This window comes from Mobula hypostoma, chromosome 1 (genome assembly GCF_963921235.1).
Source record: "Mobula hypostoma chromosome 1, sMobHyp1.1, whole genome shotgun sequence".
Taxonomy (NCBI): domain Eukaryota; kingdom Metazoa; phylum Chordata; class Chondrichthyes; order Myliobatiformes; family Myliobatidae; genus Mobula; species Mobula hypostoma.
In genome coordinates this window covers 180,463,536-180,484,131 of record NC_086097.1, presented here as the reverse complement: position 1 = coordinate 180,484,131, position 20,596 = coordinate 180,463,536, and the positions used below count along the sequence as shown (strand labels likewise).

The 20,596-nt window shown below is 42.9% G+C and overlaps 1 protein-coding gene across 1 annotated transcript; it reads right to left on the bottom strand.

Annotated features, from left to right (window-relative positions):
- Positions 1-12,576: 12,576 nt before the first annotated feature.
- On the bottom strand, positions 12,577-19,443 carry LOC134353015 (actin, non-muscle 6.2-like). Its single transcript, XM_063060801.1, has 3 exons — positions 19,392-19,443; positions 19,151-19,299; positions 12,577-14,146 (listed from the first exon to the last, which is right to left on the bottom strand). The coding sequence occupies exons 2-3, from the start codon at positions 19,274-19,276 to the stop codon at positions 13,142-13,144; spliced, it is 1,131 nt and encodes a 376-aa protein (XP_062916871.1). The 5' UTR covers positions 19,277-19,299; positions 19,392-19,443; the 3' UTR covers positions 12,577-13,141.
- Between the last annotated feature and the right edge of the window lie 1,153 nt (positions 19,444-20,596).

Here is a 20,596-nt window from a genome sequence, read left to right as displayed (position 1 = left end):
AAATGTTTATAAGATATCCCAGGAATGGAGGCTGCAAAAAACCATGGGACGATTTGAAAATACAGTATAGAAAGGATACCGTATCGGTCAGCGATTAACGTCAGTAGCTCAGGGGTGGTAGATTTGGTCCTGAGACAAAAAGCCAGAACCCTCCCACCCCCATCCCCCAACCTGGACAAAATGATAATAATACGGGAGAGGAATGTGCTGGCTCCGGTCCGAGATGTCCTGGAAATCCCTGTTAACCCAGCAGGCTCAACTCAGCCCCTCGGGGATGATGATTTAGGCACGAAGCATCAATACAAACAAGAGAAAATCTGCAGATGCTGAAAATCCGAGCAACACACACATCAATACTGCGGACACACCTTGAGCAAGAGCGGCCAGCACGCCAAGGGTTAAACTTTGCGCATTCTGCCGGCTCGCAGACTGCAGACTTTGCCTTATTTGGTAATTAACCTGCAGAGGCTGCTGAGCCACACCTTTAAGCGTTAAAGGGACGAAGCAAACTCAGATCCTGTCACAGTACAGTGTGGCCCGACATGATCTTATGTCTCATATTTATACCCCAGCCCATCTTTTTCCTGGGATATGGGTGTCCTCAGCCGGGGCTTGGCTGGATGCAGGCCCATGGTTAATCAAGAGCCGAACCACCTTGTGTAATTGTTGCAGTAGGAGGCCTTCAAAATACAAACATGGCAAGGGAATGGAGTCACTTACAGCTGGTCAACTGTTCTTCCCCTGCCACACAACATCCTTCCCTCTTGCAGCTGCCTCTTTCACAACCCCTACCCTTCTGGCCCTACTGCTCCTTCTCTCTTCCCTCCATTGCAGAATCAGTATTGGCTTTATTATCACTAACATGATGTGAAGTTAATTGTTCTGCAGCAGCAGTACAGTATAAAACATAAAATTATATAAATTACAAAAATAATGCGAAAAAGGAAGGCTGAGGTAGTGTTCATGAGTGCATAGACCATTAAAATTGGATCATGGAGGTGTGGAAATAGTTTCTAAATCCTTGAGTAGGGGTATGTTACCTGTGTTACCAGGTACTCCTGGAAGTTAATACCCCTTAGATAAGCATCTGCTGGAGTCTGGCACAAAAAAAAACAAACTGCTGGAAGAACCCATGAGGCTGAGCAGCAACTGTGGAGGCAGAGGGATGGTCAACATCCTCCGTCAGGACTCATCTTGCATGATCTATCAACATCTTGCAACACACACAAAATGCTGGAGGAACTCAGCAGGCCAGGCAGCATCTATGGAAAAATGTACAGTTGACCTTTCGGGCTGAAACTCTTCAGGGTTTCAGGGCCCTACTGAAGGGTTTCAGCCAAAGTGTTGACTGTACTTTTTTCCATGGATGCTGCCTGGCCGGCTGAGTTCCTTCAGCATTTTGTGTGTGTTGCTCAGATTTCCAGCATCTGCAGATTTTCTCTTGTTTATCAAGATCTTGCATCAGGATATGTCTTGATGTGACCCCATTCCCCAGTTTTGTTTTTACCTTAAGACATGCCTGAACATGGGTCAAAGAAGGGAAGAGAGTGCCTCCCCGGGCAGGAACCTGAACTCTACCAATTCCTTTCCTGATAAGGAGAAATCACCCTCAGTTCTGAAGAGCAGGAAGACCAAGGAGCCAATCACTGGAAGAGAGAAGAGACACTCAGGTGAGAGGTTTATCCTGTCAGGAAGCTATTTTCAGTCTGCCCTGGAACAGGGTCATTAAGCCTTGTTAGCTGAAACCACAAATGAATACAAACCCTCAATAAGTTCACCTCTCAGTAGTTTAAGAGCCATTTTCTCCTTGAACAGGAGGTCAACTAAAACTTCTTCACATTATATGTTCAGAATCAGGTTTAATATCACTATCTTACATGATACAAAATTTGTCATTTTGCAACAGCAGTATGGTGCAAAGGTATAAAAATTACTATAAATTACAAAATAAGTAAACAGTGCAAAAAAGAATTAATGAGGCGGTGTTCATGAATTGTTCAGAAATCTGATCGTGGAGGGAAAGAAGCTGATCTTAGAACATTGAGTGAGTCTTCAGGCTCCTGTACCTTCTTTATGATGGTCGTAACAAGAAAAGGGCATGTCCCTGTTGGTGAGGGTTCTTCATGATGTTTCATCTTTTAGCAGGGGTTCCCCACCTGGGGTCCATGGACTCCTCTGTTAATGGTAAGGCTCCATGGCATAAAGAAGGTTGGGAACTCCTGTTCTTGGGGAACTCCTGTTCTTGAGGAACTGCTGCTTGAAAACATCTTTCATGGTAGAGAGAGTTATGTCCATGAGGGAGTTGGTTGAGTTTACAAATCTCTGCAGCCTTTTGCATTTCTGTGCATTGGAGACTCCATACCAGACTGTGATACAACCAGAAAAATGATTTAGATTGTTCATTTATGGAAATTTCCAAACTCTTTAGTGGCATACCAAATATCTTCAAACTCTTAATGAAGTAGCGCTGCTGGCATGCCTTCTTCATGATTACATCAATGTGTCTGGCTCAGGACAGATTTTCGGAGATGTTGATGCTCAGGAATTTAAAGCTGCTCACCCTTTCCACTGCTGAGGACTGGTATGTGTTCTAAAACTTCTTCTCCCTGAAGTCCACAGATGGTGAGATTGTTGTTGTGACACCACTCAACCCCAATCTATCTCACTCCTGTTTGCTTCCTTGTCATAATCTGAGATTTTACCAACAACAGTGGTGTAATATACGGCATTTGTTCAGTGCTTAGCCATGATATATTCAGAGTAGAGCAATTGGCTAAGCATGCATCTTTGAGGTGCACCTGTGTTAATTGTCAGTGAGGAGATTTTATCACCAATCCATTCTGACAGTGGTCTCAGAATGAGGCAGTACAGTGTAAAGACATAAAATTACTCTAAATTATTTTCCACTTCAGTTCTGCATGGGATCCCCAGACTTTTCATACTCCTGTCAAAGTATGGGCATGTTACTTTGGCACAGGGATGTGTAGTGACACTTGCGGGCTTCCCCCAGCACATCCTTGCGTGTGTTGGTTATTATGCAATTTCAACTCCACCATCCTATATATCCCTAGTACCATTTCATCCACTTGTTTATCTATAATCCACCTACCCCTGCATTAAAATATTCAAAGAATCTTCTCTCACCTCACTTTGAAGAACAGAATTCAAAAAATTCATGGCCTGTGAGAGAAGAAAAATTGTCGCAACTCTATCTTAACATGAAACTTGGTTTTAGATTCAATTACAAGAGGAAATGTGCTCTCTGCATCTGCTGTGTCAAAATACTTCAGGATCTTAAACAACAGGAATTCTGCAGATGCTGGAAATTCAAGCAACATACATCAAAGTTGCTGGTGAACGCAGCAGGCCAAGCAGCATCTATAGGAAGAGGCGCAGTCGACGTTTCAGGCCGAGACCCTTCGTCAGGACCCTACTTCAGGATCTTGAGAGGTTTGATTATTTCAGGTGTTAAAGGCAGGATGTTGTGTTCTCTTATCTAAAGAACTTTAGTCATAGAGGTGGAGATGGCCTGTCCTGAGCTTGGAGGCCTGTATGTGTAGGTGTGTGGGAAAGGGGCTTGTTTTCCTGTTGTCTTTGTTCTGCTTTTTTTATATTACTGTTGTTGATACTTGTGTTGTTCTCCTGAACATTGTGTGCCTGCTGTGTTGGTACCAGAACGTATGGTGACCCTTATGGGCCGTCCCCAGCACATCCTTTCTTGTGTTGGTTGGTAATACAAATAATGTTTGTTTTGATATACGTGTGATAAATAAATAAATCTGAATCTGAATGTGAATCTGCCATGACTTGAGATACAGTATTACCTTTTGGATTCATAGAGTAATACAACACAGAAACAGGCCTTTTAGCCTAGTTGATCTCTGCCAATCAAGATGCCATTTTAAGCTAGTTCTATTTGCCCACGTTTGACCTATATCCCCTTAACTGTGCACCTGCTAAATTTACCCCTATAAATCTATTTCAAATGTTGTTGGTGTATTTGTCTTAACTATTTCCTCTGCTTTGAGACTGTGATTAAGTCACTGAAGAAGCTGGTGGAACATGAATCACCACAAGCAGGCATTCTCTTAGAAACCCTCTTGGTAAAGACTCCCAAAATCAAATTACATCAAGATTTTATACTCTTGAGGACAATTGTAACAGTAAGTGATTCAATACAATTTCATAAGCTACAATGGCATTGTTTACCAGTATGGGAATCATATATAGGCCTCCAAATAGTAGTCAAGATGTGGGGTTGAGATTGCAAAGGGAGCTTGAAAAGGCATATAATAAGGGTAATGTCACATTTCCTGACTGGGAAAATTAGGTTGGTGTTGGATCATAAGAGAGGGGATTTGTTAAGTATCTATGAGATGACTTTTTAGAACAGCTTGCGCTTGAGCCTACTCAGGGAAAGACTATCTTAGATTATCTTAGACTAACTAACCTAGATCTTATTAGGGAACTTAATGTAAAGGACCCTTTAGGAGGCAGTGATCATAATATGATTGAATTCATACTGCAATTTGAGAGGGAGAAGCATAAGCCACACATATCAATATTGCAATGTAATAAAAGGAATTACAGAGGCATGAGAGAGGAGCTTGCCCAGGTGGATTGGAGGAGGATACTGGTGGGCATGACAACAGAGCAGAAGTTTCTGGGAATAGTTCACAAGGCGCAGGATAGATATGTCCCACAGAAGAAGAAGTCCTCAAATGGCAGGGGTAGGCAACTGTGGCTGACAAGGGAAGTTAAGGATTGCATAAAAGCCAAGAAAAGGGCACATAAAGCAGCAAAACTGAGTAGGAAGTCGGATGATTGAGAAGCTTTTAAAGTCCAACAAAAGGCAATGGTTCTTTGCAGGAATGGGACCCATTCTCGGGGTTCCACAACTGGCTTCTATTCAACACGCCAAGGGTTTGACCTGAGAATCTCCATTGTGTTCAGAAGCCTAAGATCTCAGGGCTCTGGAGACGGGCGGATCGAGGGTCAGTGTCACGGCAGGAGACTTGTGTGTCGTCAGGGAGGCTGGAACATCTTTTGCTGTGGGCCTGAAGACCCGAAGTCTTTGCGATCTTTAGAGACAGAGCTTGAAAAAAGCGACGAAACAGACTTTTAACATCGTAAGCCAGCGGGTTGTTGTTATGTTACCCGCTCGCTGTGAGAATGGGGTACACCTCCCTCTCCCTTGCCAGGGAGAGAGAGAACCTGTGGGTTGTCGAATTTCAGGTGAAATGCGAAGCCTTTGGGGCAACTTTGGTCTGTGTCTTTGCTACTGCTTAGCACATGCTTGGGCTCAGTGATAGTGCCGATGCGCGTTTATTTTTGCCGGTGGGGGGGAGGGGGGGATGGTCGCTCGCTGCCTCTTACATGTGGGAGGGTGGAGCTGGGGGGGGACTTTGGGGTTCTCATGTTTAACTGTTGTTCATTTTCTGGGGCACTTCTCTGTTTTCGTGGACGTTTGCGAAGAAAAAGCATTTCAGGATATATATTGTATACATTTCTCTGACATTAAATTTAATCTTTGAACCTTTGAAAGCTTTAAGAAGGGAAAAGAAATATGAGGGCAAACTAGCCAACAATATAAAACAGGATACTAAAAGTTCTTTCAGTTATATAAAGAGTAAAAGGGAGGTGAAGGTTGATATTGAGCCACTGGAAAATGATGCTTGTGAGGTAGGAATGGGGTCAAAGAAATGGCAGATGAACTTAATGGGTACTTTGCATTAGTCTTCACTGTGGAAGACACTAGCAGTGTGCCAGAGGTCTGTGAATGTCAGGGAGCAGGAGTGAGTGCTATTGCTATTACAAAGGAAAGAGTGCTAGGCAAACTCAAAGGTCTTAAGTTGGGTACGTCACCTGGACCAGATAGACTACATCCCAGAGTCCTAAGAGAGGTTGCTGAAGAGATAACGGTCATGATCTTTCATTTGATTCTGGCATGGCTCTGGAGACTGGGAAATTGTAAATGCCACTCCTCTCTTTAAGAAGGGAGGAAGACAAAAGAAAGGAAATTATAAGCCAGTTAGCCTAACCTCAGTAGTTGGGAAAGTGTGGAGTCTATTACTAAGGCTGAGGTTTCGGGGTATTTGAAGACAATGATAAAATAAGACAAAGTCAGCATAGTTTTTGTAAAAGGAAATCTTGCCTGACGAATCTGTTCTTTGAGGAAGTAACAAACAGGGTGGACAAAGGAGAGGCAGTGGATGTAATTTACTTGGGTTTTCAGAAGGCATTTGATAAGGCGCCACACATGAAGCTGCTTAACAAGATAAAATCTTTTGGCATTACAGGAAAGATGCTGGCATGGATGGAGGATTGGCTGACAGGCAGGAGGCAGCGAATGGGAATAAAGGGGGTCTTTTTTGGTTGGCAACCAGTAACTAGTGGTGTTCCTCAGGAGACCGCTACTTTTCACATTGTTTGTCCATGATTTGGATAATGGATAATGGTTAATTCCGAGAATGACAGGATTAATTTAGGAGGAGCGTTTGGCAGCTTTGGGCCTGTACTCACTGGAATTTAGAAGAATGTGGGGGGATCTCATTTAAACCTACCAAATGTTAAAAGGACTAGATAGGGTGGATGTGGAGAGGCTGTTTCCTATGGTGGGGGTATCCAAACCTAGAGGGCACAGCCTCAAAATCGAGGGACGACGTTATAGAACGGAGGTAAGGAGGAATTATTTTAACAAGAGAGTGGTGAAGCTGTGGAATGCTCTGCCACGGACTGCAGTGGAGGCCAAGTCCATGGGTATATTTAAAGCAGAATTTGGTAGTTTCCTGATTAGGGCATCAAAGGATATCGCAAGAAGGCAGGTGTATGGGGTTGAGTGGGATCCGGGATCAGCCAGGAAGGAATGATGGAGCAGTCTCGATGGGCTGAATGGCCTAATTCTGCTCCTATGTCTTATGGTCTTCTGGGGCAGAATTTTTTAGGTGTGTCCAGGAAGGATTCCTGACAGGCTGACTAGAGGAGAGGCACTACTAGATCTAATATTAGGCAATGATCCTGGTCCCATGGTAGACTTCTCAGTGGGGGGAGCATTTTGGAGATAGTGAATATAAGTCCCTGAACTTTAGCATAGCCATGGATGAAGATAGTAGACAGTATGGAAAGTATTTAATTGGGAAAGGGCTAACTATGAAGGTATTAAACAGTATCTTAGGAGCATAAATTGGAAACAGGTGTTCTCAGGGAAATACATAGCTGAAATATGGAGGTTGCTTGTGAATCACTTGCAAGGGGCTCTGAATAGGTTTGTCCCACTGAAGAGTGATGGAACATTTAGTCAAGAGAAATAATGAAGCATACTTAAGGTTTAGGATGGAATAATCAGGCAGTGCTCTTGAGAATTATAAGGCAGGCAGGAAAGAACTTAAGGAAGGCCTTAGGAGAGCTAGAAGGGGATACAAGAAGATCTTGGCAAGTAGGATTATGGAAAACCCCAAGCATTCTATATGTATGTGAAACACAGTAACATGATAGGATGCTCAGGTATAAAAGGGGAAACATGTATCTGGAATAGAAGAGATTTTGCAGTTGCTGAAAATCCAGAGTAACAGCACAACATGCAGGTCAGGCAGCAACTATGGAGAGGAATAAAGAGTTGATGTTTCAGGCTAAGACCCTTTATCAGGACTGGAAAGGAAGGGGGAAGAAGCCAAAATAAGAATGTGGGGGAGGAGAAGGAGTACAAGCTGGAAGGTGATAGGTGAAGCCAGGTAAGGGGGAGGGTAGGTGGGTGAAGGGTGTGGGTGGTGAGAAGCTGAGAGGTGAGGTGATAGGTGGAAAAGATAAAGAGCTGAAGAAGGAGGAATCTGATTGGAGAGTAGTGGACTGTGGGAGAAAGGGAAGAACAAGCACCAAAGGAACGTGATGGACAAATGAGGAGAAGAGAAAGGGTAAGAGGGGAACCAGAATAGGGGAAGAAACTGCTAAGGCTTGGCAATAATGTTTGCATTCTTCTTGGCTGCAGGAGAGGTACCAGAGGAATGGAGGATGGCAAATGTTGTTCTGAGAATGTAGTATCAAGAAAGGTAATAGAGACAATCCTAAGAATTATAGACTGGTGAGTCTTAAGTCAGAGGTGGGCAAAGTATTGGAGAGTAATCTTTGGGGCAAGATTTGTGAGCATTTGGAAAACCATAGTCTTGTTAGGGATAGTCAGCTTGACTTTGTTAGGGACAGGTTTTGCCTCACATACTTGATTGAGTTTATCAAGGAGTTGACAAAACATATTGACGAAGTTAAAGTGGTGGATGTGGTGTATATGGCTTTTAGTAAGATGTTTGACAAGGTTCCTCATAGTAAGCTCATCCAGAAAGGCATGAGGCATGGATCCATGTAAGCTTGGCTGGATGGAGCTTATTCTGCCTGGAGGTCAGTGACTAGTGATGTTCCACGCCTGTTTTGGGATTAGATTAGATTATGAGGACACGCAGTCCTCTTTTATTGTCATTTAGTAATGCATGCATTAAGAAACTATACGATGTTTCTCCAGAATGATATCACGGAAACACAAGACAAACTGACAAAAAAACTGACAAAAACCACACAACTATGACATATAGTTACAACAGTGCAAAGCAATACCGTAATTTGATGAAGAGCAGACCATGGGTATAGTTTCTCAAAGTCTCTCGAAAGTCCCATCATCTCACGCAGACGGTAGAAGGAAGAAAAAAAAATTCTTCCTGCCATGAGCTTCCAGCGCTGCAAACTTGCCGATGCAGCATCCTGGAAGCACCCGACCACAGCCGACTCTTGAGCCCATCCGAAAACTTTGAGCCTCTGACACCGAGCACCATCTCTGCCAAGCGCTTCGACCCCGGCCCCGGCAATAGGCAAAGCCGAGGATGTGGGGCCTACCCCTCTGGAGATTCTCTATTGCACAGTAGCAGCGGCAGCGAAGCAGGCATTTCAGAAGTTTCTCCAGATGTTCCTCCGTGCTTCTCACGGCTGTCTCCATCAAATCAGGATTGTGCACGGACACCACCTCTTTGTGATTTTTATAAATGGATGAGGAAGCTGAGAGTTCAAAGACGACATAGAGTTTGGAGGTGATGTAGTTAGTGGGGAAGGTGATTACAGGTTACAATAGGATATGGACAAGGAACAGAACTGAGGAGAGAAGTTGCAGAAAGATTTCAATCTGGATAAGTATGAAGTGGTACGCTTTAAAAGATTGAATACGAAGGCAGAGTAGAAGGCTAATGGCAGGATTCTTAGTAGTGTGTGGGATGGGGGAGGCGAAGGGATCCTGGGGTCCAAGTCCATAAATCCCTCAAAGCTGCCACATGAGTTGAAAAGGTAGTTAAGAAGGCATAAGGTGTACTAGCCTTAATTAGTCAGGAGGTTGAGTTCAAGAGCCAGAAGATAATGTTGCAGCTCTATAAAATCTTGGCTAAACCATATTTGGAGAATTCAGTTATGGTTGAGTCATAGTAGAGAGAACATGGAAGCTTTAGAGAGGGTGCAGAGGAGATTTACCAGAAGACTGCCTGGATTAGAAAATGTGTCTTATGTGGCAAGGTTGAGTGAGCTAAAGTTTTCGCTTTGGAGCGACGGAGAATGAGAGACAACTTGACAAGGTATATAAAATAATCAGAGGTATTGGAAGAGTGGACAGCCAGCACCTTTTTTTTTTAACCAGGGCAGCAATAGCCAAAACCAGAGAATATCCATTTAAGGTGAATGGAGGAAAGTTTTGTGAGGGGTAGGCATCTTCCCTCTTACTTTCCAGTCCTGATGAAGGGTCTTGGCCTGAAATGCTGACTGTTCATTAATTTCCATTGATACTGCCTGAACTGCTGAGTTCTTCCAGCATTTTGGTGTGTTGTTTTGGATTTCCAGCATCTGTAGAATCTCTTGTATTTATAAGAAGGAAGGAAGACCAGCCCTTAACTCGGCAGTAGAGATATCAGGGCACCGTCATGACAGTGTTTCCGTAGCAAGCTATTTTTGTTTTTACGAGGCCGAGTTGCTAGCCCGACTTGGATTCGAACTCGGGAACCTTCACTCCAGAGTCTGGTGCTGATATTATTGCGCCACCAAGCAGGACATATTTAAGAGAGTTTTTTTTAAATATATACTCATAGTGGGTATATATGCTCATAATGGGATAGTGGGTGGTTGGAACACACTTCCATGGACAGTGGTTGAGGTTGATACAATAAGGACATTTAAAATACTTTAAATATGGACAGATGTGAGAAAGATGATGGATTATGGGCTATATTGAGGGAAGCATTGGATTGATCATGGAGTAAGTTTCTATCAGTCAGCACATCATAGACTGAGGGGCCTGTGCTGTGATGTATTGTCATTCTATGTCACCTCACTATCCTGCATTCCAAGGAATTAAAGTCCCAACCTGTCTAACTTCTCCTTTCAACTCAGGTCTTCAAGGCCTGGCAGTATTTTTGTAAATGTTTGTCTATGGTGCGCCTCTCCATTTTCAGGCTAGGTAATATGCTAGTTGGTAAGGATTCAATACTTTATCATGGAGATTTCAAGATAGTTTCATTAAAGTGTTTCCTCTGGAAATCTTTGTGGAGGTCAGAGCAGTGCATGTTTCAGGTGGAACTGATGTTGAACAGTGGGCATTGAGTCACCAATCATGCAGTGACTTTGGAGAATTTTGCACCAATTCAGTACTGAGGTGCCAGCTGCATTTTGTCTGAAGAATACAGGAGGTCATTGTTGCTTGGTAGACAGTGAACAGTGCTGAGTTGGTCTCTTCGATATCAAATACTTCTCTCAACTGGTCAAAGGTAGAACTGATGCAGTGGGAGCAGCAATATATTTACACCCTAGAGCATTACACTATTGTCAATTAGAACAAACTTTCCAACCCAGACCTTGCCTTCCATTTCCTTCCCATTTCTGTGCATGTTTATTATTAATTTTCTAACTGTTGCTGGTTTAAAAGTTAATTGTCACAACAAAATTATTTTCCCCTCTTCCTATAGATGCAACCCAATCTGCTGAGTATTTCCTGCAGATTTTTGACCCAAGATTTTGGCCATGTCACTATAAATGTCCAAGAGTGTTTCTATCCAAGCATGAATCCTTTGCTCAATCTCTTCCCCTCAAGTCACCACCTTGACTAATCCAAAATCCATAGTCTGTACACTTTAATCATTATCCCATAATCAAAATAAACTACTTTTGATATTACTATTTGATCACACCTTAACACAAGATGGAGTTAAGCAGTTTAACTTATCGGCTCAGTCAGCATCTGCAACCCTCACATCTGAGGATTTCAGAACATTCAGCCCATTCTGCTGAGCACTGGCACTCCCCAAGGCTGTGTGCACAGCCAGCTGCTGTTCACACGACTGATGCATGACTATCATAGGGTCCAGCTCAACAGTGGTTGGTCTATCAAGAATGATTACGAGATGGAGTATAGAGGAAGTAGAGTGGCTGGTGGATTGGTGTAGGAAGAACCACCAAAGCCCGAATGTGGAGAAGACAGAGGAATTAATTGTGGACTTCAGGAAAATGCAGGCAAACCATCCCCCCTCTATGAATACATCGCTCCTCCACAGAAAGTTAAGTGCACCAAATTCCTCGGAGTTCACATCACAGATAACCTCACTTGGTCCCTCAATATCACCTCACTGACCAAGGCACAGTAGTGCCTCCACTTTCCAAGAAGATTGAGGCAAGCAAAGCTCTTTCCACTGCCCACCCACCCCTACCCCCCAAAATCTTAACTGCATTTTACAGAAGTATTTTTAAAGATCCCATCCATTCATCATCCCCTTTGATTTTCTACCAAAAGGCAAGAGACTACAATGCACAAAAGCAAATATAGTCAAGATGAAACAGTTTCTTCCCCCAGGCCATTAGGCTTCTGAACTCCCCGCTGCATCATATTCAAAGTGCCACTAGTTAGTCTGTTCTGTACCTTACAATATTTAATATTAATGCACTTTAGTTTGTTATTTATGTGTGATTAATCTGTAGATTTTATACTTACCTTATGTTTTGTGCTTTACACCCTGGTTTGGAGAAATGTTGTCTGTTTCTATATACATTATACGGTTATACATGTATATTACATATACTTCAATGGCAATAACCTTCACTTGAACTAGTTGAGCTACAGCTTTGTATCCCTTTGAGATCCATTTCCAATCAGCCCAGAATAATCAGTGATGATGCAAGGTTTCAACCCAAAACAACTCCCCTTTTCATCCTCAGATCTCTCATGAGTCGGAGTTCCTCCAATAGATTGTTTATTCCTTCAGATTCCAACATTAGCAGTCTTTAGTGTTTCCATAATCCTTGCTGAGCCCATTTATAATATAACAACGCCCTTTGTACCAGCTTCCCTCCATTCCCTCCCCCCATGCTAAGAAATGCCTTGGTCCCTTTAATTCCTACACTGATCATGTGTCAGGCAACTGTTCCTTGCCTGGTATCACTGAAATTCCATGGTTATGGAAACAGCACCAGGGTAAGTGGGATGAAACAAATCACTTAAGGCAAGGGCCAAATGGACACCTGCTGCAAAATAAAGTTTGAGGTGTAGGAGAAACTACAAGACAGATGAGATCATGTCCAAATACAACTTTTTTAATTAAATGTTTGAGAATAACCACAAGTAAGCTGTGATTGACTACTTTACAAGAGAACTTATTCCCTTCCCTCATCCCCCAACCCACTCAAGATCACCAGCTGTCATAGTTCACACATTTTGTACAGCATCCCATGCCAAATTATACAGAATGGAAAGTTCAGCCACTGAACCTGCATAAGGAGATTGGCTTCAAGTTCTTGGATCCTCCTGTGACAATTTAGAACTTCATGGTCAAAACAACAAAATTTGCTACTTCCATACATTGAGTTAGTGATCACAAATGCTTTTGTCAGTTTAAAAACTTCAGAGCACCGAATTTTATGCAAGGATAGAGTGTGACTATCACTGGCTTCCAACTTGAATAAAAATCTCCAATATGTCAGAACATCCAAAGCAATCTGTCCTCAGCTTGTTCTGAACCCACACTAGGAGAATTCAAGAATGAGGAGCAATCACCACCACACCACCCCAACTTCAAGTTGCAAAAACAAATAAAGATGCAATTTAGTCAAGGTTAAATCAGTTCTAATCTTCAACAAATTAGAAGCACTTGCGATGGACAATGGAGGGGCCAGACTCATCATACTCCTGCTTACTGATCCACATCTGCTGGAAGGTAGAGAGAGAAGCCAGAATGGAGCCTCCGATCCATACTGAGTACTTCCTCTCTGGTGGAGCAATGATCTTAATCTTCATGGTGCTTGGAGCCAAGGCTGTGATTTCCTTCTGCATTCGGTCAGCAATTCCTGGGAACATGGTGGTTCCACCAGACAGGACTGTGTTGGCGTACAGATCCTTCCTGATGTCCACATCACATTTCATGATGCTGTTATAACAGGTCTCATGGATTCCAGTAGATTCCATCCCAATGAAGGAGGGTTGGAAGAGGGTTTCTGGGCATCTGAAACGCTCATTACCAATGGTGATGACCTGGCCATCAGGAAGCTCATAGCTTTTCTCCAAGGATGAGGAGGAGCTGGCTGTCTGCATCTCAGATTCAAAATCTAGGGCCACATAAGAAAGCTTCTCTTTGATGTCACGGACAATCTCCCTCTCAGCTGTGGTTGTGAAGGAGTACCCACGCTCGGTCAGGATCTTCATCAAGTAGTCAGTGAGATCCCTGCCAGCCAGGTCCAGACGCAGGATGGCATGTGGCAAGGCATAGCCTTCGTAGATTGGCACGGTGTGACTCACACCATCTCCAGAATCTAGCACAATGCCAGTGGTACGGCCAGAGGCGTACAGGGACAGCACAGCTTGAATGGCAACGTACATGGCTGGAGTGTTGAAGGTCTCGAACATGATCTGGGTCATCTTCTCACGGTTGGCTTTGGGATTGAGTGGAGCCTCTGTGAGGAGGACAGGGTGTTCCTCTGGGGCCACTCGCAGCTCGTTGTAGAAGGTGTGGTGCCAAATCTTCTCCATGTCGTCCCAGTTGGTCACAATGCCATGCTCAATTGGATATTTCAGAGTCAGGATGCCTCTCTTGCTCTGGGCTTCATCACCGACATAGCTGTCTTTCTGACCCATTCCTACCATCACACCCTAGAATGGAGAAACAGGGCAAAGGGTGATTGAATGCATTTGGGCTCTCACGACCAGACTGTGCAACAGTTTCTTCCCCCAAGCCATCAGATTCAATACCCAGAGTCTAGACTGACATCTACATCATTTATTATTATATTGCAATTTGTCCTCTGTGCCTATTGTCTTGGTTATTAATTATTGTACTGCCCTGCACTGTTTTGTGCACTTTATGTAGTCCTGTGCAGGTCTGTAGTCCAGTGCAGTTTATGTTATTTTACGTAGTCTAGTGTAGCCTTGTGCTGTCTCACATAGTTTAGTGTAGTTTTATGTTGTTTCATGTAGCACCAGGGTCCTGGAGGAATGTTTTGTTTTTACTGTGTACTGTACCAGCAGCTTATGGTTGAAATAACAATAAACGTGACTTGATCAGGAGAGTCGAAGCAACTGGATATTTAATACAGAAAAGGTGGAATATCAAATAACATTGTGTAAACTATTGAGGCAATTTTTTTTCCTGTGAGGCACCTGCATCTGTGCAATTAGGATCACCAAAATGAAAAGTTCAGTAATGGTTTAAGAGGCTGAAAGACCTTGTCTGCAGTTATTTTTAGTTTATTGGAAGCCATTCTTAAACAGCACATATTGGGGTTCAAGTATGGGAAGTACATTATCCAAAGAGTATACACTGATAACTCAAAGCACAGTACTTTTAAACAACTTCCTCAACCGGGGAGACATACCTTGTTCACTCTGGATGTGGATGGCCGTTATTAGCTATTGTTCAAACCTATTTGCCTGTAGGATTCTGTTGTTCTAGAGCAGGAAGTACAGCAAATATACAACCTCAAAGGATCTTATTTATTTGCATTTCAGACTATCAAATTCAATTATCAACTTGCCAGAGAATTGGAACTCCACTAGATGAGTCATCCAGTAATTAACAACTGCACTTTTTTTCCCCCCCCTTACAGGAACATCTCCATGATGCCAAGCTAGGGCACATCATCTGATGTTACCTGGGGTCGTCAGGTGTTTCGGGTCTTTCAACATCATACACCCTTGCCCAGGTGACCCAACTGGGGTAAGACCCTTGGAAGGTAACCAAACCAGAAAATTCAGTTCAAGCTGCAAACACTGTAGCAAAATATTAGCAACGTAACAAGATAGTGTTCTGATTACACGTTTCCCCAAGAGTTTGATGTGGAACAACCACTCATGCCCATGTTTACCACTTTTTCTAACAGATTGGGTTGTACTTGTATGCAGTGCCTAAACAGTGTGCCTCTTACTGACTTCAAACTGCTTAGTTAGAATCAACAGCACACCTGTAGAGCAAAAAAACAGGTAGAAAAATGGCAATAGCCCAAGAATAATTGAAAGGCACAGAATTTCTTCATTTCATTGTGTATAACGGGAGCCAGCCAATTATTCTATGGTTCAGATTTGTAGCTAAATCTAGTCAGTAATATTTAACCTATTCCTAGCCAATCCATCCTCAATATTCACTTCTACTACCCTTAGATATCAAAAAATCTTCCCTCATTTTAGAAGGAAAATAGCTTATTTTTAAAGAGGTGAAGTAAAAAAGGAACACTGACAGCATTCTCAGGACTTTAGGGCAAAATGACTTCTGGTCACATTAGTCATTACAAGTGATCACAATACTGCAGTGATGAATCAAGGATTAAATAAGCGCTATTGTTCAAATAACCAGTTGAATCAGACATTAATTTATTGGAATAGTCACTTAGCAAAAGAGTTTGTCAAAAGACACTAGTATGTCATGGTGGGACTTTGATTACAATACAAGTTGCAAATTGGCACACAATGAATTTTGTTGTACTTATCAATGCACCCCCCCAACCCCACCCAAAAGGAGGATACATTCATTGGATGTATCACTTATGGCAGAGCCACCATCATGGAACAGGCCAGGAAAAATTGGAAAATAACACTTCTTCCCCCCTCCATTGCAAGAAATTTATTCAAATCTTAGGATCCCCTTAAGCAGGACACTCCAATCACATCTAGAAGACATACCACAGAGCCTAGAATCACAAGAAAAGGATTCAACTATATCACAAGATATAGGAGCAGAATTAGGCTATATAACCCATCAAGTCTGCTCTGCTATTTCCTTATAGCTGACCCATTTTCCTGTCAGACCTAATCTCCTGTCTTCTACCTGTATCACTTCATGTCCTGACTAATCAAGAATCTGTCAACCTCTGTCTTAAATATAGCCAATGACTTAGCCTCCACAGCTGCCTGTGGCAACAGATTCCACAGATTCACCATTCTCAAGCTAAAGAAATTCCTCCTCATCTCCATTCTAAATGGACATCCTTCTATTCAGAGGCCGAGTCCTCTGGCCTCAAGACTCCCCCACCACAGGAACATCCTTTCCACATCCACTCTATGGAGGCCTTTCAACATTCAATAGTTTTCAATGAGATTTCCCCCCCTTCTCTGACTTTTAGTGAATACATACCCAGAGCCACCAAATACTCCTCATAAGCCTTCAATCCTGGAATCTCATTTTTGGGAGTCTCTTTTGAACCCTCTATGTTAGCACATCCCTTCTTAGATTAGGGACACAAAACCACTCAATACTCCAAGTGAGGTCTCACCTGTGCCTTAGAAAGCCTCAAAATTACATCCTTGCTTTTATATTCTAGTCCACAAAATTAATGCTAACATTGCATTTGTCTTCCTTACCACTCAACCTGCAAATTAACCTTTAGGGAAATCCCTTTTTACCTCAGATTTTTGAATTTTCTCTCCATTTAGAAAATAGTCTATGCTTTTATTTCTTCTATCAAAGTGCATGACCATACACTTCTCACTGTATTCCATCTGCTACTTCTCTGCCCATTCTTCTAATCTGTCTAAATCCTTCTTTAGCCTCTGCTTCCTCAACGCTACCTCTGGCATACTGCTAGTGTCTTCCACAGTGAAGACTGATGAAAAATACTTACAGTTCATCTGCCATTTCCTAGTCCCCAGTACAACCTCTCGAGCATCATTTTCCAGCAGTCAAATATCTACTCTTGTTTCTCTTTTATACATCTGAAGGAACTTTTGGCATCCCCTTTAATATTACTGGCTAGCTTATATTTGTATTCCATCTTTTTCTTCTTTATGACATTTTAGTTGCCTTCTGTTGGTTTTTAAAAAGCTTTTCAATTCTCCAAGTTCCCACTAATTTTGCTCTATTATAGGCCCTCTTTGGCTTTCATATTGGCTTTGACATCTCATCAGTCATGGTTGCATTATCCTGCCTTAGAATACTTCTTTGGGATGTACTTGTGCTACGGCTTCCGAGTTGTTCCCAGGAAATCCAGCCATTGCTGCTTTGCCATCATCCCTACTAGTGTTATCTTCCAAACAATTTTGGCCAGCTCCTCCCTCATGCCTTTAATTCACTTCACCCTACTACAGTACCGATACATCTGACTTTAGCTTCTTTCTCAAATTGCAGGGTGAATTCTAGCATATGATTACTGCCTCCCAAGGGTTCCTTTATCTAAAGCATGCTAATCAATTCTGGTTCATTGCACAACACCCAATCAAGAATAGCTGATCCCCTAGTGGGCTCAACCACAAGCTGCTCTAAAAAGCCATCTTGTGTCACTTTAGAAAATCCCCCTCTTGGGATCCAGCTCCAACCTGATTTTTCCCATCTACCTGCATATTGAAACCCCCATGACTCTTGAAACATTGCCCTTTTGACATGTATTTTTATCTCCCACTGTAATTTGTAGACCACATCTTTGCTACTGTTTGGAGCTCTGTGTACAACTCCCATCAGGGTCTATTTACCCTTGTCTTTCCTTAGCTCTTCCCACAATGATTCTACACTGATCCTGTTTCCCCCCACCTTAGAATGCCATGAACCCAGTCAAAGACATCCCTGACCCCAGCACCTGAGGCAACATACTAACCTGGTGTCTCTTTGCATCCAGAGTCTCATCTCCATTACAACACACAAAATGCTGGAGGAACTCAGCAGGCCAGGCAGCACCTATAGAAAAAAGTACAGTCGATGCTTCAGGCCAAAACCCTTTGACAGGACTCCTAAAGGAGTCTGTCTGAAACATAATGGTACTGCTGAAAGGTTTTGGCCTGAAAGGTTGACAGTACCTTTATCCACACCCCCCCCCCACCCCCATAGCTGCTTCCTGGCCTGCTGCATTCCGCCAGTATTTTGTGTGTGTTGTGCTTGGATTTCCAGCATCTGCAGATTTTCTTTCCCCTCCCCCCCCCCCCATCTTCATTACTCTAACTATGGAATCTCCTCTCACTCCTGCAGTCCCCTTTATCTCTCTTTCCTTCTGAACCACTGTGCCAGATTCAATGCTAGAGACTCAGTCACTGCAGCTCCACCCATTAGTTCATTCCCCTCTGCATCCAAAGCAGAATTCTTATTAAATCTCTTCTCGCTGCTGCTATCAGGAAGGAGGTACAGGAGCCTCAGGACTCACACCACCAAGTTCAGAAACAGTTATTACCCCTCAACTATCAAGCTCTTGAACCCAGTGGGGGGGGGGTATAACTTCACATATCCCATTCCCACAACCTATGGACTCACTTTCAAGGACTCTTCATCTCTTGTTCTTGATAGTATTTTTTTTTCTTTCTTTTTCTATTGCACAGTTTGTTACCTTTTGTACACTGGTTGTCTGTCCTGTTGGGTGTGGTCTTTCATTGATTCTATTATGGTTATTAGATTTATTGAGTATGCCCACAAGAAACTGAATCTCAAGGTTGTATGTATTGTATATAGTGAGATATATATACACACATACACTACAGGAATTAAGGCTTGGAAAGATGTACTGAAATCTGAGGCTTGCAGATGCTGGAATCTGAGGTAACAAACAATCTGCTGGAAAACTCAGGTCAGACAATATCTGTTGCAGGGAAGGGTGGGGGTGTGTAAGAAGTACACAAAGAAAGAAGGAATTATCAACATTTCAGGTGAAAACCCTACATTAGTATTTTCACTGGAGGAGGACTCACCTGGTGTCGAGGTCGTCCCACAATTGAGGGGAACACAGCTCTGGGGGCATCATCGCCTGCAAACCCAGCCTTGCACATCCCAGATCCATTGTCCACCACCAGCGCAGCAATATCTTCATCAGCCATGGCTTAGAGAGTGGAGGGGATGACTAAAAGAGAAAGGGAAAAAAAACAGCATTAATGGTGAGACAAGGACATAAAGCTCACAGAACAGCAATACAGCTGAACAAACTGTCCTTACCTTCTGCAGATGCTGTTAATGCAGTCCTCAACACAGCCTACTCCCAGTTTAGCTCTCTCCTTTTAAAGAACCTGAGGCTCCACCCACATTTCTATCATATGAATAGGCTAACCAATGAAAGGTAACAGTGGTCTTCCTCTCAATCACATATTTAATCAGTTTTATTGTTTTAGTGATATTCACATCTTTAAAAAATGAGCTTAAAAGATTCTCTAAGGAAGTGGACATTACTGGCAAAGCTGGAAATTGAGGAGGTAATTACAGTCAACGAAATTGATGGCTCTGGAGTCACATATCGGCCAAATGGCATGTTTCTCTCAACACAATTGATCCTCCAGATGCTGGAAATCCAGAGCAACACATACAAAAATCTAGAGGAACTCTGCAGGTCAGGTAGCATCTATAGAGGGTAATAAATAGTCAATATCTGAGTCCTTCGTCAGGACCGCTGATAAAGGGTCTTGGTCAAAAACGGTGACTATTTATTCCCCTCCATGGATGCTACCTGACTTGGTGACTTTTTTTTCTTGAAGGATATTAGTAAACTAGTGGAAAATTTACAACAATCTGGTAACTTTATGGAAACAAGTATTTTATTTTTAATTCATTCATTCATTGAGTGAGGGAAAACTGCCAGGACACCAAGAGTTAAACCCTTTTGAATTCCACCAGCTCGCAAACTGCAGAGACTTTACCTTATTTGGTAATTAACCTGCAGAGGCTATTGTGCCACACCTTGTCAGTTAAGGAGACAGAGCAAGTCCCAATTTGCCTGTGAGTGGGATCTTCCTATCACAGTGAATCATCAGAACAAATGTCACAGTAAACAGGGTGTGGGCACCATTCATCCTGTTGCCACTCGTTTGCATAGGAGCCTATTTGCTCTTGGGAGGTGGGCAAGTAGTTATGGTTGAGATTCAATGCTCAGGAGGTGGAACTAAACCTCCCCATGGAACTGGTTGGAGTTGCTCACTGGGTCACTTCAGAATGCAGATGGGGCAAAGGAGTGGGTCTGGGACAGAAATCACAGAAAACAAAAACATCTGGTCTCGTACAATATAATGATCTGCTCTTCCCTATCTCTTCAAGTAAATTTTTTCGACCTGGAGACACAGGAGACTGCAGATGCTGGAATCTGGAACAACACAAAATGCTGGAGGAACTCAACGGATCAGGTAGCAACTTAGGAGGGAAATGGACAGTCG